Genomic DNA, 17,929 nt, shown 5'->3' on the forward strand with positions numbered 1-17,929 from the left:
CCACAATGATTGTGTTCACTGCACCCCAAAAGAATTTTGTTCACTGCACCCCACAAAGATTGTGTTCACTGTACCCCACAAAGATTGTGTTCACTGCACCCAAAAAAGATTGTGTTCACTGCACCCCACAAAGATTGTGTTCACTGCACCCCACAAACATTGTGTTCACTGCAACCCAAAAGGATTTTGTTCACTGCACCCCACAAAGATTGTGTTCACTGCACCCCACAAAGATTGTGTTCACTGCACCCCAAAAGGATTTTGTTCATTGCACCCCAAAAAGATTGTGTTCACTGCACCCCACAAAGATTGTGTTCACTGTACCCCACAAAGATTGTGTTCACTGCACCCAAAAAAGATTGTGTTCACTGCACCCCACAAAGATTGTGTTCACTGCACCCCAAAAGGATTTTGTTCACTGCACCCCACAAAGATTGTGTTCACTGCACCCCACAAGGATTTTGTTCACTGCACCCCAAAAAGATTGTGTTCACTGCACCCCACAAAGATTGTGTTCACTGCACCCCAAAAGGATTTTGTTCACTGCACCCCACAAAGATTGTGTTCACTGCACCCCACAAAGATTGTGTTCACTGCACCCCAAAAGGATTTTGTTCACTGCACCCCACAAAGATTGTGTTCACTGTACCCCAAAAAGATTGTGTTCACTGCACCCCACAAAGATTGTGTTCACTGCACCCCAAAAGGATTTTGTTCACTGCACCCCACAAAGATTGTGTTCACTGCACCCCAAAAGGATTTTGTTCACTGCACCCCAAAAAGATTGTGTTCACTGCACCCCACAAAGATTGTGTTCACTGCACCCCAAAAGGATTTTGTTCACTGCACCCCAAAAAGATTGTGTTCACTGCACCAAGATTGTGTTCACTGCACCCCAAAAAGATTGTGTTCACTGCACCCCAAAAAGATTGTGTTCACTGCAGCCCACACACAGCAAAATGGATGTGGATCACTGACACCTGCCTATCTCCTATCCCACACCACACAGCAATATCGATTGTAGTTTGTAGAACACACTTTCCCTAAAATTCAGCAGACTCTATCCCTAACAGGATTGATAAGAGATCGTAGATCGGGACTGAGTGCAGAGTGCAGACCCCACCCCACACAGCAATTCGATTGTAGTTTGTAGAACACACTTTCCCTAAAATTCAGCAGACTCTATCCCTAACAGGATTGATAAGAGATCGTAGATCAGGACTAAGTGCAGACCCCACCCCACACAGCAATATTGATTGTAATTTGTAGAACACAATTTCCCTAAAAATCAGCAGCAGCCTCTCCCTAAAATGCCTACAACTCGCCCTGCCTAAAACACTCCGACCTGTCCCTCAATTCTATCCGGACACAAATGTTTTTTTCCTGCCTGTCTGTCCCTAATCAGCAGCCAGCACGTTGATGTGTGCTCTGTCCCTGATCTAAGCAGCAGAATGACGCCGCTGCGGCGCTGCCTCGAACTTATAAAGACTTGGTCACATGCTTCAGACGGCCAATCACAGCTACTGATACATTTGCAGGCATGGCTGGGATGGCTTAGGCACACCAGTTAAACGCTTGTTGATTGGCTGTTGAGAGCCCGCCATGAAAAGCGCGCCAAAGCATGCAAAACCCGGAAATAAAACGACCGAACACGGATTTTTACCCGAATATACAGTAAAGTGTCCGTGTCCGTGTTCGGGTAAAAAAAATCCAATTATTCGGTACGAACACGAATAATACAGTCCGTGTTCGCTCAACACTAGTCACCTTGTATCTGTTATTCTGTACTATAGCCGGTGTTGAAGAAAATGAAGGTTACTGGATGAAACTTATGAAAAAAAAATGGGCCTGTGTCACCTTGTTATGAAAAATCCAAGTTTATTTCTTTTTCATGTAACGCCCCATATGGGAATTGTAATCCTGTCTGAGGTGTCAGATGAAAGGTATGTCAGCCTAGGAGCAGCTCTGCCTTACAATATGGCTTATTTACCTCCTCTAATTCTTTCAGCTTTCAGGTGGGGTGGGTGTGGAGTTTGGGGGTGGCTGCCAAGCTTTTAACAAGGAAACCTTAAATTTTATTTCATGTAAGTTTTCAACATGCAAGGAGAATGGAGTAAGTGGCTCCTGTAGCTGCGTGTACAGTCCCAAGAGCATTGTGCATACTTTGAGGAACACGGATGGTGGATCCAACTCTATTACCCTCTGCAACAAAGAGCACCACCCTTAGGGCATGTGTTGATTGGCTTTTATTCACTTTAAGCGGGTGTTGTGTGACTAGGGCATACCAGAGGTATTGCCGACTATGTCCCGTAGACCGCTATGGCTAATTATAACCCCACTTCCCACTTATATCTAAAAAGATACAACTGACACACCTTTTTAAGTGAAAATTGGCTGTATCGGCTATTTATTAACCATAAATTGATGGTTGGGCAAACCAAAAACAATGGGAGCAACCAGGCAAAAAACGCGAACCACCCGCAAAAACAACCCCTAAGAGACAAGAAACTCCAAACCGCAGCCTGCAATAACTTTTCGGCCTACCAAGCATCCGAGGATGTAAACAAATCAATTCAGTAAAAAGTCGGAAAAGCATGCGCAGACGACCAAGCAGTTGCCTCGCAAAATGGAGACACTAACACCTGATGTCGGAGGCCCTGGAGGCACTAATTGCACTGGTAGAGTGTGCCATAACAGGAAAGGGAAGAGCCGACCCCTACCAGCATACGCCTAAACCTTCTCCTTCTGATTCCAACAGGAAATAGTGGAAGAGAAGGCCTCCAGGCCGTTCCCGGGGCCATTTGTTTAATCTCCTGAACACTAGACAGAAGATCTGATTTGCCTATAGCAGAGAGGGGGTGTTTATGCCAGAAGGGACTGCCCATAGGTGGTGCTGTGTTATTTTCCATCTAATGTCCTACTCCTGTAGGTGGTGCTAAAACCTTATGCTCAAAAAATTAGAGGAGCTGTGTCCGTCAAGGAACACAAGATAAATAATTTTTTGCAAAGCAACAGGTTCTACCATAGCTCCCAACTGTCCCTGATTCTGAGGGACTGTCCCTGATTTGGAACATTGTCCCTCTTTTCTCCTCATTTGTCCCTCATTTTGGTCTGATCTATATAGTTGTATATAAAATGAAGCATTTATCTTTCAATAAGTCTTTCCCAGTGCTAAACCTTTCATCCAATTTCTAAAATGCTGCATTTGTAAATGTCAAAAGCCAAAATAAAGGACTAGAAGTGGTAAAAAAAAAGCACTTGTGGGTTCAACTAATCTTTTTTTTTTTTTTTTTGTATAGTTCTCCTTTAAGGGGGCATGACAGGGGCTGTTTCCCATGCCTACATACTTTTGCTAATAGGTGTCCCTCGTTCCCATTTTCAAAAGTTGGGAGGTATGGGTTCTACTTAACTTTAGTTCAACCCCTCGCCTCTCCGACAAGCTGCTGGAATTGAAGGATTTTCCTTAGAATAAGCTATGAGCAGAGATGTATAGTAACTAAGTAGAACTACTTCACTACTGTACTTAAGTACCGAAAGGCGGTATCTGTACTTTCCTAGAGTAGAATTTTTTTCTCCTACTTCCACTTTTACTTCACTACATTTTTTCGATGATTTCAATACTTCTACTTCGATATTTTTTTTTTTGTGCTGCATAGTTACTCGTTACTATTATAAAAATTACCACTGCCAGAACAGTAGATGGCAGGTTTCATGAAGCTCAAAACACGTGTATTATCAGCGCATACGAAAATAAATGCTACTGTATGTATAAATAAAAGCTGCATTTGAAATAATAAAAAACAATATGATGTTCAAACTTTTGACTTCTTTCTTTAATAACTACATAACCCAGTACTTGTACTTTTACTTTCAGTACTTGAGTAGCATTTTTTTTTTTTTCAAAACTACTGGTACTTTTACTTTCAGTACTTGAGTAGCAAAATTTTTAAAAAAACTACTTGCAATACTTAAGTACAAAAAATGTTGAATACTTTAGTACTTCTACACTTTTTGATCGAGCACTTCCACTTCTACTCAAGTCACTTTTTGATCGAGCACTTGTACTTTTACTCAAGTATGGGTTTCGAGTACTTTATGTAACTCTGGCTATGAGTCATCAGAGTTACAGCTCACACAGGGCTGTGGATTCAGCTGACTGGCCCTGTGCTGTCACATGGAGTGAGTCACATGCTCCTCGGTACCTGGAAGTACTTTTTTATCTTTTGGCTTCTTTGCATGTAGATGTGGGGGAGCAAAGGAAAGGTAAGTATATGTTAGGTAGGGTGGAGGATCACGTCTAAGTTGGGTGCAGCCACAATATCTTAAAATCTGACACTTTCTTACCTGTATGTATGTTAAATGCCATAAGATTTTTACCACTCTCCAGATTTCCATTACAGTTTGTGAGAGACAAACCAAAGACCAAAATCTTTAGATTCTTCTTCAGGTTCTAAAAATTTAAAGAAGAAAGATTGTTAAAGTGCTAATAAATCCAAAAACAAAATGTAATATATTGCAGCTCACCATTCATTTCATGTGGTGGCTGCATTAGCTTTCTTTTTATAGGCTTGTTTTCCTTTATTTGTACTTGTGATCCTGCCAGTAACACACCTCCTATATCAGGGTGGCTATATTCTGTGCATTGTGCAACAAAGACACCTTTGGACAGCAGCATTGTTAATCTGGGGGGAGGGGGTGTTAGATGGAGTAGCAAATTTAGATACACTAACAGATTAAAGTCAGCTAACATTTTATAAGCAGTTACAGCAAACAGTTTTGTTATTTTGGGATAAAAATTTTACATACATGAATAAAAGCTGCCCATTGTATACACCCCTGTCAGTATTAAATGGTTTGTCTCAACCCTCTAACTGCTACATCTGCAGGACAGTCTCAAAAAAACAGACTCACCAGCGGCCTACCCAAACAATCCGTAAAATTTAAACTTAGTTAAGCAGTTATTTTTCCACCACAGAGGCTACATTGTTGGCTTCAAAGAGCTCTTTTACACTGGCAGCAACTGCCCTTTGAAAACCAACCTGTGGTCATTCTGAATTGCTTTCCAGAAGGCTGTATACAAGCGGTTGGCAGACATTACGATGGTGATCCTCTTGCCTCCTGAATTTATGCTTTTTTTTTTTTTATCCCAAGGGGAATTTTGTAATAAAATACCGCACTGCAACCTTAGCCCCGCTGTTAGAGCGCATTTCCAATGACCTCAATGGTTGAGTTCCACAGGCGGTGCTGGCTGCCAAACTCTGCTAGCCCAGTTAAAATAGCTGGGGATGCAAAGCATCAAGGCTGCAATATGCGTACAGCTTGTAATGTTAGAATTTAGGTGAGTTGCCAGAGGAAGTGAAACCACGGCTTGGCAGAACCTCCCCCTAGATAGCCCACACCATGTTTTTGCACAGACTTAATACAGATTTGAGTTGAGACTAGAAGCTCCTCCCGTTGATGTTTCCCTGCACACAGGCTGGGAAAGATCTGGGTCATGTGACAGCTGTATATTGATTAGGAAAAAGGGTACTTAGATGTTTTTTTTTATTAAATGAATTACAGTGTCATCATCCATATACATAAAGAGAAGGGATAATGTAAATTAAACAGTGTATGTTTAGTATCACTTTAATCAGTCATCATTTGCAGCAGTCTTGCCATTTCTGACCTTCTAATAAGCTCTTGGTTTAGAAGCAATTGATATCAATTATATTTTCCAACTTGGAAAGGAAAGGTGAGAAATATCACTCATGAGCTTCATAGGTCATTACATTTTTTCTTTCTGGAATCACTGATGGTGTTCTCCATTTGTGTCCCATGCTCCAATAAATCCTTATTTTCAATCAGGAGTCTTTTTTTAACCACTTGCTACCCGCCCGCCGTCAAATGACGGCGGAGTGGTGCATCTATTGTTCTGGGGCGCTGTCATATGACGGCGCACCAGAACTGCCTCTCTCGTGCCCGCGGGGGCAAGCAGAGCGGCGATCATGGCCGCGCCATGTTGCTAGGACACGGCGCCCCGATCTTGGTAAAGAGTCAGTGACATGACTCTTTACCCATGTGATCAGCTGTGTCCAATCACAGCCAGTCACATGCAAATGATGACGTGCCGTTATTCGGCTCTCCTCGCCTCACACTGTCAGAGTGTGAAGCGAGGAGAGCCGATCAGCGGCTCTTCCTCATAGGTGAGACAAAGACATGTAATCAGGGCACTGATCATCAGTCAGTCACTCAGTCAGTGCCTGCTCATCTAGGCACTGACTGGCAGCAGTATGGGCCCTGGCTGTGGGCACTGTTGATGCTGCCAATCAGTGTCCATCAGTGCTGACCATCAGTGCCACCCATCAGTGCCGCCTCTTAGTGCCCATCAGTGCCGCCTGTCATGCTCATCAGTGCTGCCTGTCAGTGCTCATCAGTGCAGCCTATCAGTGCCACATATCAGTGCCCATTAATGTGGCATATTAGTACCGCCTCATCAGTGCCACCTCATCAGTGCCCATAAGTACCACCTTATCAGTGCCCATCAGTGCAGCCTATAAGTTCCCATTAGCACCGCCTCATCAGCACACATCAGTGCCACCTCTCAGTGCCCATCAGTACCGCCTGTCATGCTCATCAGTGCTGCCTGTCAGTGCTCATCAGTGCCACCTGTCAGTGCCCATCAGTGTGGCATATTAGTACCTCCTCATCAGTGCCACCTCATCAGTACCCATAAGTGCCACCTCATCAGTGCCCATAAGTGCCACCTCACCAGTGCCCATCAGCGCCGCCTCAACAGCGCACATCAGTGAAGGAGAAAAGTTATTTATTTTCAAAATTTACTCGCAGAAAATAAGAAGAACTTTTTTTTTTTTTCAAAATTTTCAGTTTTTTTCTTTTTTTTTGTAAGAAATAAAAAACCCAGCAGTGATTAAATACCACCTAAAGAAAGCTCTATTTGTGTGAAAAAAAATGATAACAATTTCATATGGGTACAGTGTAGCATGATTGCGCAATTGTCATTTAAAGTGTACCATCCCAGTAGATATCCAGCCATGTTTGGTTACATCTATATATTCCCTTGTTGAATATAATTTTTGGACATGCATCCTATTTGTCTATTTGTCTATTTTACTCACCTGTGTATTAAATGTAGCAGGATTCCCAGCCATTTTGCTGGATGTGGGTCCGCCAGGGTTACCGCTAGCAACAACAGCACATTTAGGCATGTTCTCCAAGTGTGAGCACTGAGTCAAGAAACAGTATGGCATCTTTGGTTTTGTATTTATTTAGGATGGGAGAAGGGAATGAGTGGGATACTCCTCTGGCTCAACTATACACAATAGAATGGAACACTGAGAAAAATGCCTCTTGACGCTGACTTGACGCTGGCTGAATGCCGGTCAACGCCCGTTTGCGCTACTTAACGCTGCTTCGCTGTCTGTGAACTTGAACTGACTTCTGACACTCTCCAGTAATTCAAAAGTCCTTTGCACTGCTCCCTTCAGCCCTCCCGGCTGAGGTAGCTTAACTGTGAACACTGCTGCAACTCTTAACTCTTCAGGGCCCAAACTGGCACCCCCTTTGCTCTTCAGGGCTTAAACTCTGGCACCCCCTTTTTTATCTTCTACACAGGCTAGCTGGCTCCTGGATCCCTCTGACCTTCCGGAGTGATCCCCTATCCTAGGCAGACCCCGGGCAGTTTACAGTACTCACAGCATTGCTTTCTTGGAAACTCCGACCCCCACAGCTCCGCTTGGTCCTCAGCACACTGGATCCCTCTCTGCAGCTCAGCTTAACCTTCTGTCCTCTTAGGCCAGCCGCCTAGGACACCCGTTCCCCGCTGACAGGAGGAGAGACAGCCGTCACCTCCCTCCTGGGACTCTGCTTCCCACCAAAGACGCTCTGTCATGTGCTTCCCACAGACGTATACCCCCTCCCAGGATGCATTGCGGCAAAATCTGCCCTCTGGGATAGATACAAGCCCTGGGGTGCTATTGGTCAGGTTTCCTCCACTGTCCAATGAGAGCCCTCATTGGATACAGTGGGGAGACTCCCCCATCTCAACACACCTGAGAACACATGACAGCCTAGCTGAACAATTTGGACCCTGCTGATAAGCAGACAAGGTATCCCCTATAGGCTACCTAGCACAGGAGGGTGCTACATAAATAAATTTATATATTTTTTATATCCTTTACGTACATATTTACGTGTTTAGGGTACCTAAAAAGTCCTGTGTTTTTTCATCCTTTGGAGACTTGACAGGTGGGGAACTATTTTCCTTTCTCTATTTCTTTATGTAAAATATCTTTGGATGTTGGTACCAGTATTTGGATCTTCCTTCAGCAGCTCTTCCATTATTTTATGTAAGCACACCTGTCAAGCTACTTTTTAGCAATTTCGTGTAAAAAAGGATACCAAAGATCTTTACTGAAGTGCTTTCATGTGTTGATTATAATTATATGAAAACGAAGAGGATCTTAAAGTAGAATAATAAAGACATTTTGCTTCTTTTTTTTTTTTTCACTTGAACTATGGCTGGCCACATATCTTACCTTATAGGCTGTCCATGTTGGCAGTTGGTTAGAATCCTGGCAATTATATTCCAGGTTTAGTGCCAGGAAATCCACGGACTCCTGGAAAAAATTAAATGATATAAAGATGTAAATGCTTATTCTACTCTAAATGAACACAGAAATTGATTAAAGTTAGAAAAAATAAACGAATTCGAGTGTCAGTCTGACAAGGAAAGGTTTCATTTCAATTATAGATGGAGCATGGTGAGCTAAACTATTTGCTGACTTTCTATTTTCCTTGTCGACCTCTGCAGCAAAATCTTCTAATCATTATTTGTACCTACAACCTCAGTTGGAACACTGCCATCAATTTCGATAATAAAATATATTTTTTCTATAAATGGTAAATTTTCCTAGTTTAAACATTTAAAGAGGTTGTAAACCCACTTCATAAACTTTTAGCTATAGGTAAGCCTATATTAAGGCTTACCTATAGGTGCTATAAATATCTCCTAAACATGCACCGTTTAGGAGATATTTAGAGTGCATATTCCCGATGACGTCATCGGCGCATGCGCTCTGAAGGAACGGCCACCCATGCCGTTCCTATCGCGCCTCCGGCCAATCAGATGGCCAGAGGACGCGAACCCGGAAGCAGGACAGCCGGACATGTCGGCCGTCCTGTCGCTGAGCGGGCGGCACGGCGGGGGCTTCGTTTTAAGGTAAGTACTTCATAATGAGCTAGTATGCAATGCCTTTCTCTTTACAGGGATTTTTTTAGGGACTTTACTTCCTCTTTAATACGTTTTCTATTGTGAATAAAATGTGGGTTTGTGAGATTTGCAATTCATTGTATTCTGTTTTTATGTAGATTTTACACAGCGTCCCAACATTTTTTAGAATTGAGGTTGCAATTTTCCTGCATGGGGTTTGGAGTTTTCCCACCAAATCTTTTTTGTTCCCACTCTACTTTTTTATTTTCAGTAGTATAGAATTGACACTGCTGCATTTTCACACATGACTTACAACACGCTAAAACATGTTATAGAAGAGTGACAGCAGAAAAAACATCAAACAGTCCAAGTTTGTTCCTTTTTTATTGGTTTATTTATTTATTTATTTTTTAATAAGGAAAATAAAAGTGATGAAAAGTGAAATATTCTGGGATTGGTGGCTGGCTCTTGTCAATATACCAAGTAAGAATACTTCAGTTATCTATAGGCTCAATTCACAAAGCTTCAATACAAGGATACAGAACTTTATTTTCAATAATTTGACTAATTTTAAAAACTCTGACTTTTTTTAATAAGGGATCATCATCCTAGTGTGTTATCCTCCTGAACTGAGTCTCATATGTAGAGCCTTCCGCACCATTTATCATGCATTATTACTTGCCAAACAACATAGCGCCCATTCAAACCTAGCCGATTTGTTGTGGTACTTTAACATGCGTTACGTTCAAAAAAATGGTCTGCCAACACACCACAAAATCGGACCTGCGTTTATTTCTGACACAGCACACCACAATGCACAGTAATATGTTAGTCATGCATGTGGTGCATTGCATGCAGATGTTTTAATTTGTTGGACACCTTTGCTGCCAGTGCGCCCCTGGGCCTTTAAGGAGGGGTGGGCTCCCTTCAGGTTTACCTACCCTCTATCTATCCATTAGAATGCATGTGCTTCTACTATGGAGGCTCTCATAAATTAACAAAAAAGAAGGGCGCACCAACCTAGTGCATTACCACTAAAAAATGTTTTTAAAAATGTGATACATTATACTCCCAAACGCATGATATATGCACGCATGTCAATAAAAGTGGAACAAGTCGCTTCCAAGACTACTGGGATGCACCGATGATGCAAGGAGACCTGGTGACGTCCGTGCAAGCTTGGCTGACATGTTTCAAGGGAGAACCCTCTTCCTCAGAGCCACTGTTCTGGGCTCTCATAAATTTACAGAATTAAGATTGCAGATAATTCTGGGATGCTGTGGAGTGGCTCTGCTGCTTACACATTTATTTGCAAATGTGTGCAAACTAAACCCCTGTTTTTAACGCAAACTGGTAAACAGGAGAATTTGGTTGGTTGCTGGCTGGAGAGTTGAATTGTATTTGATCTTATTTGGTTTGTTGCATTGGGGTACTTTCAAAAACAATAAACACCGCAAAGCACCACAACGCTGTACTTTAGTCACCGTGTGTAACATGCATTTTACTGTACATATAGGTCTGAGTTTGCCCTTACTTTGTGTTTTAACCACTTGCTGACCAGCCGCCGTGTATATACTGTGGCAAGGTGTACGTCGTTTCGTTCAATACCCACTAGATGGCGCAATCACGCCACTGGAGACGCAATCACGCCTTGATTGGCTAGCGGGGATGTCAATCAACAGGACCGGGAGAGGAAGTGCAGCGATCTGCCTATGTAAACCAGGCAGATTGCCGGTGTAACGTTAAAAAACCATACCCCGTGGAGAAACCATACCGTCCTCACTTCCGGTCTGAAACAGCTGAGCAGCGCAGCAGTGCGCATGCTCAGAGCCCCGGATACATAAATGAAGATGAAAGAATTTGACAAGTGCGCATGCTCGGTGGGCATGAAATTCTCACGGCACTGTGTCTAATGTAATACTTGCGGCGGGTACATTAAAACACTTCGGCTGCAACATCAATCATCTCCTCTGCTATCGCTGTAACTTCCCTCATCTCCGGTAATAAATATAAAAGCGGCGGCGGGAGTATGAGCTGTAAATGTGACGGCGATCGCGGCTCCGTGATCCGCTTTTATATTTATTACCGGAGATGAGGGCAGTGACAGGGCGAAGAGCGGAGATGATTTATGTTGCAGATAAGCTGTTTTAATGTAAGCGCCGCAAGTTTAACTACCGTGAGAAATCCATACCCTCCGTAGCTGAACCGGAAGTGACGAGGGTATGGTTTTCTCACGGGTATGGTTTTTTCACGGAACACCGGCTCGGACAGGGAGGAAGACAAAGATCTTGTGTTCCTGCTAAGCAGGAACACCGATATCTGTCGTCCCCCAGTCAGACCATCCCCCACACAGTTAGTAACCCCTTCCCTGCCAGTGTCAATAGTGCAGTGACAGTGCATTTTTCTTTTTTAGCACTGATCACTGTAATATTGTCACTGGTCCTGAAAAAATGTCAAAAGTGTCAGTTAGATGTCCGATTTGTGCTCCCCAATGCAGCTGTCCCGCTAAAAATTGCTGATCGCCGCCAATACTAGTAAACATAAATAAATAAATAAAAATGCCATAAATATATTGCATTGTTTGTAGACGCTATAACTTTTGCGTAAACCAATCAATATACACTTATTGGGATTTTCTTTACCAAATATATGTAGCAGAATACATATTGGCCTAAATTGATTTGAACAGTTAACAAGTACAGTGGTAAATGTACTGGTATTGAGGGACCATTCACTAGCCCACACCCTTCCTTAATTACAAATAGATATTTGACTGTTATCAGCAATCCTAAAAAATAATATCATCAGATGGCATTAAAAGATATGTGGTTAGCAGAGGCAATATGTAAGCTCAGGTACCTAGAGCTACAAAAATCACATAGGTATGGAAAGAACAAGGTCAGCTACTGATTACAGGTTGTAACGTATTGCGTGTTCAGGGCCTAATATCTTGAAGGTGAGAAGATAGCAAAGAAAAAAGTAAAATAAATGGAGGGACGTCTCATCTCAACTGAAATGGGAGGAAAAAGATGGGCGATCTGAGGATGAATCCTACCCTAACACAAAAGGAATGCTATGGTCAAAGTCCATAGGGAAATAGTTGTTTATCTATGTAGTCCACACCCATTCAAATTTAATGAACAGAAGCATTAGGAATAGCAATCAATTAATTTTCCATTTAACTTGTACAATTGTGGGGTTTGAGGATCACCATGCTTTAGCAAGGACATGTTTGGACACGGTAAACAAAAAAATGTCAGTAGAATTTGGGTGTTCGTGCAAGCGTCCAGTTTCGGGTTGAGCAGGGCCTCTTTTTTGGAGATTCTGAGAAACCTTCACCCAAAAGTACTTTGTAAATATTCCACTTGATATATGCAATTACAATTACATCTAATCTTAGGGTATTCCTACCAGATAATGAAGATGGGTGCTTGGGGTTTGACAGTCCCTCAAACATCATCTGTAGATATCCAGAGTGAGTTTCACCAAGGGCCCTTTCTTTAGTCTTTACAATATATTATTTGCTTGAGCTAGGTTTGTGTACATTTGGCTGTTTAGTTTATTTACCACAGACAACAAAAAAAACAAAAAAAAAACAGAAATATATATGAGAATAAATGGTTGGTGAAAGGGTTACGTTTACCATGAAATGTTCTTGAAATGTAGGGAATACGTCCGCAAGGGTTGGATCTGCAGCAATTGAAAGCTGTCCACCTGATGGAGGAATTTTAAAAAATATTGTTATATATTAGATTTAATTATATCTGCTTTTTAGGAGATATAAGAACCATTAATGCCAACATGTACTGTGACATACTGAAGCAGAGCATGATCCCCTCCCTTCAGAGACTGGGCCGCAGGGCAGTATTCCAACATGATAACAACCCCAAACACACCTCCAAGATGACCACTGACTTGCTAAAGAAGCTGAGGGTAAAGGTGATGGACGGCCAAGCATGTCTCCAGACCTAAACTCTATTGAGCATCTGTGGGGCATCCTCAATTGGAAGGTGGAGGAGAGCAAGGCCTCTAACATCCATCAGCTCTGTGATGTCGTCATGGAGGAGTGGAAGAGGACTCCAGTGGCAACCTGTGAAGCTCTGGTGAACTCCATGCCCAAGAGGGTTAAGGCAGTGCTGGAAAATAATGGTGGTCACACAAAATATTGACACTTTGAGCCCAATTTGGACATTTTCACTTAGGGGTGTACTCACTTTTGTTGCCAGCGGTTTAGACATTAATGGCTGTGTGTTGAGTTATTTTGAAGGGACAGTAAATTTACACTGTTATACAAGCTGTGCACTCACTACTTTACATTGCAGCAAAGTGTCATTTCTTCAGTGTTGTCACAGGAAAAGATATAATAAAATATTTACAAAAATGTGAGGGGTGTACTCACATTTGTGAGATACTTTATTGTTGACCTGCCGTTCTGCATTGAGGAATTCATTGACAGAATGTACATTCTTGATGAGGTCAGTGGATACTTGCTTTTTGTTTGCACTTTCTACTTGCAACAGATATCTAAAGAGTCAGAAGACTTCATGGTGGAGCAGTACAAGAGGCTGCAACAGAGGGATAGCTTTAGGGTCACTTAGGCTGGGTTCACATATATGCGAATTAGATGTTTTTTAACTACATCCAATTTGCATAACGTGAATGTGACCAGCTTTCAATGGAGCCATTTCACACATGTCCAGGGTGGCCACAGTGCGGTTTTGAAAAAGGTCCTCTGCATTTTGGGTTGGGTTCAGGTGCAAATTCAGGCAAAAATTTGCACCTGAATCGCACCTGAAGCCGTGAACAGAAACGCTCCGGACTGCAAACCACAGCCAGACACGTGTGAACCCAGCCTAAGCCAGGTCGGAAGATCACTGTCCTATTAAAATATTTACAAAAATGTGAGGGGTGTACTCACTTTTGTGAGATACTGTATGTCTTAAATGGACCACCCTAGGGTCCTGAGGGTAGGGCATTGTTCTGAAAGCTATTGTATTGTCCAGGGCTTGACAAATATACTTTGAATCTAGCAGCCAGACAGTCTTTTTTTAACTAACAAAGCTGACGGGTAGAACATGTAAAATGTTCCCAAAGGTGAACTTATCCTTTAACCCTTTCACAGACTGAAGCCGTTTTTTTTTTTTTTTTCACATGTTTAAAAAATACCCAAACATTGTATATTTGCTGAAAGCAGACACCCTAGAGAATAAAATAGGGGTAGTTCCAATTTTTTATGTCACACGATATTACCACAAAGGTCTATGAAACGCAACATTTCAGTAAAAAATAAAACACAATAAATTCAATTTTAGGGGCACACAAATACAATAAATTACCCAATTTGTTTGTAAAATATAAAACCTGTGAGTGCACCGAGTATATAGAATATACAAAACATGTCAAACCTTAAATTTACATGAGCCTGTGAAATGGCGACAAACTTCAGTACCCTATATTTTCCATAGGCGACCCTTTAAAAGCCCCCTATAGGTCATTCGTTTTATAAAGAAGGTCTGGGGCTAGAATGATTGCTCTCATTTCCGCGTGCGCAGTTTTAAAGACCCTGGATGTCTCCCCTGTACTCCACTGAATGTAATGTAATGCACATCGCACTGCATTACATTCTTTCCTGGCCTTGATGGCCGGGGAAACTGTCAACAGGGATCCAGAAGTGAAGCCTGCCCGGTGGCACCCGCTATGCCGGTCCTGGGCCCGGATGGGGAAGCGAAACCCAGGATACATAGTGGGAGTTGCGAGCAGGGGGCGGGAAAGCATTCAGGCAGCAGTCCAGGCACCAGGACGCAATTTCTCTTCGCCATGGCGACCAGGCGCCTGGGATTTGTCGAGCCCCGGTATTGTCCTTAGCATAGTCATATGTAAACTTGGGCATTTTATTGCACACACCTGAGAAATTTGATAAGACATTATTTATTTGCCGACCAGCCGCGGTAGTTTTACTGTGGCAGGTCAGCTATGTTACGCAAAATTACGTACCTGTACATCTCGTCATGAAGCAGATAGTGCGGGCACGCGCTGCCGGAGGCATGCACACACGTCGGTTGGCTAGAGGGGGAGCCAATCAGCGGGTCTGGTGGACGCGATGTGCTGTCGGGCACCCGCGATCGCTCCCCATGGAGACTAAATGGCAGTCTGCCAATGTAAACACGGCAAAGCGCTGTTCTGTCAGTGATGAACACAGGGATCCTATTTTCCCCCAATTTAGGAACACAGGTCTCTGTGTTAATCCAGTGAATACAACCCCCACACAGTTAGAAAGCATCCCCTAGGCACACATTTAACCCTGATTGCCCCTGGTGTTAACCTCTTCCCTGCCAGTGTCATTAGTACAGTAACAGTGCATATTTTTAGCACTAATTAGATTGTAGTAATGTCCCTGGTCCCTACAAAAGTGTCAGTTAAGTGTCTGATCTGTCCGCCACAATGTTTGAGTCCCATTCAAAATCGCTGATATCCGCCATTACTGGTAAAAAATAAATAAAAATGACATAGATCTATCCCCTAGTTTGTAGACATGATAATTTTTGCGCAAACCAATCAATATACACTTATTAGGATTTTTTTTACCAAAAACATGTAGCAGAATACATATGGGCCTAAATTGACGAAAAAAATTAGATTTTTTAATTTTTTTTTTTATTGGGAATGTTTTATAGCAAAAAGTAAAAAATATTGTTTTTTTTTTTTCCAGGATTGTCGCTCTTTTTTGTTTATAGCGCAAAATAATGAAAACCACAGAGGTGATTAAATACCACCAAAAGAAAGCTCTATTTGAGGGAGAAAAGGGACATCAATTTTATTTGGGTGAAGCATCGCACGACCGTGCAATTGTCAGTTAAAGTAACGCAGTGCCATATCACAAAAAAATGGCCTGGTCATTAAGGGGTTAAACTACCACTATACTTTTTATAATTTGAAAGAGAAATGTTACTGTGTGTTAGCAGCACTTTCATGCTTCAATTTCAGACTGATCAATAAACTATTCCATCCAATGAAAGCGTTTATTTCTACATTTCTTATTTCAGCAATTTATCACCGCACCAATCAGTTGGTTGCGTGTTTTCTCTATGATTAGCCTGTTGCCTGTTTCACTAATTAACAGTCAATAAACAAAAAGTGAATTTCCCCAATTGTCAAAACCCTTCCTCACTCTATCAAAAACTAAAAAATAAAAATTTTGGTTGGAGTATAACTTTAATGACTACTATATGTGACTCTTTGTGCCAGTGAGTCATGTTTTACACATTACTAGTATGCAGATCCACTATTGTAATTATAGTGGATCTAATTAATACATATTTCCAAGACCAAGGCATGATCATGGGCATCCAACTACTGTCACTATGGAGAGAGCAGGATGCTGCCCACATCAATTCTTACCAGGTGATTACTGCCCTCTAAGAATGATGACGTGGCAAAGCACTGATGACTGAACCCAACTTTTTTCTTCTGACATAGCAGAGGAAAAAGCTGCTCCGAAGTGACAGATTGGTTCATGCAAAGTTGTAAAAGAGGGCAATAATAATTAAAAAAGCCAAAATATCTAGTTGCTATAATACAACCTATACAAAGGGCTTCAACGCAATATAATTTAAAATGCAATAGGATGCCTCACCAGTTGCGGAGTACTTGCTGCGGTATAAGCTGGATATCTTCACATGTTCTTGTAGCAGATCCTTCAAAGAAACAATTGTCTCATGTTTGGGGATATCGAAGGTGATCCAAGTGTGGACCAGGTCCCCGAACGTGCGGAAGGCAAAGTCAGAATAGTCTACATACATATTGCGCTCTGTAGTATGGGGGATGGATAGCCCATCTCCACTATGCAATACTGCTATAGGTCTTATCCCAGCCTCAGCCAGGACCTGGAGAAGGCTCCTGTAACACTGCACTTGACTGTCACCCTTGACCATGGAGCTCTCTTCTAAATGTATCTTGTAGTGGGTGACTCCATACTTGTGCAGAACCAAAATATGCTCTCTGATCTCATGCACATCATTTTCGTGACAATCAAACACATCATATGGCCTTGCTTCATTGTAGAAGCCCTCAATGTTCCTTCTAAGAGGTCCAGCAACTGTAATCAAGTCTTTAGCAGTTGCAGAACAGTTTCCATGATACAGTAATGAGAGGAGAACTAAAATAAATCCTCTCCAGGCTAGAGCCATCCTGATCAGAATGTACAAACATACTGGTATTAGGACACTTATACCTGCTCTGGGACCATAAACTCCTTATTATCTTTCTTACAGATAAGGAAACTGCTGAAAAGCTTTTTATTGATAAAGATGTGCTAAAGTATGATATAGGAATTCCATGGAATGTATTTAAACAGAAACAAATGTAAATTATTATCGGAAAGGGACATGATTAAGGGTAGGATATGATGCCTTTGGTTTAGCACAGGGACCCATTGAAAATTAGGAAGCCACATATGGCTGGGGGGTCCCGAAAATAGGAGACTTTTCTGCCGATGAATAGTACATAATAATTTCATTTTAAGGTAGTTCTTATATTTTCCTGGCTGGTCTGCTTTACATGCAGATACAGTATACTGTAAGTGTGTGTGTGTGTATATATATATACACAGTATCTCACAAAAGTGAGTACACTCCTCGCATTTTTGTAAATATTTTTTTATATCTTTTCATGTGACAACACTGAAGAAATGACAATTTGCTACAATGTAAAGTAGTGAGT

At 42.0% G+C, this 17,929-nt stretch overlaps 1 protein-coding gene across 1 annotated transcript in view; it reads right to left on the reverse strand.

The window, feature by feature from the left end:
• LOC309558741 (uncharacterized protein) overlaps window positions 1-17,397 on the reverse strand; it is a gene marked incomplete at both ends in the record, with an annotated part of 190,696 nt that extends 173,299 nt beyond the window's left edge. Inside the window, 4 exons of the mRNA XM_082261788.1 lie at window positions 4,345-4,450; window positions 8,538-8,618; window positions 12,855-12,925; window positions 16,845-17,397. Of these exons, the coding sequence (XP_082117914.1) occupies window positions 4,345-4,450; window positions 8,538-8,618; window positions 12,855-12,925; window positions 16,845-17,397 (811 nt within the window). The remainder of the gene's footprint in view (window positions 1-4,344; window positions 4,451-8,537; window positions 8,619-12,854; window positions 12,926-16,844) is intronic.
• Between the last annotated feature and the right edge of the window lie 532 nt (window positions 17,398-17,929).

The sequence above is a fragment of the Pelophylax lessonae genome, assembly GCF_965119305.1.
Source record: "Pelophylax lessonae genome assembly, chromosome: 6".
Lineage (NCBI taxonomy): Eukaryota > Metazoa > Chordata > Amphibia > Anura > Ranidae > Pelophylax > Pelophylax lessonae.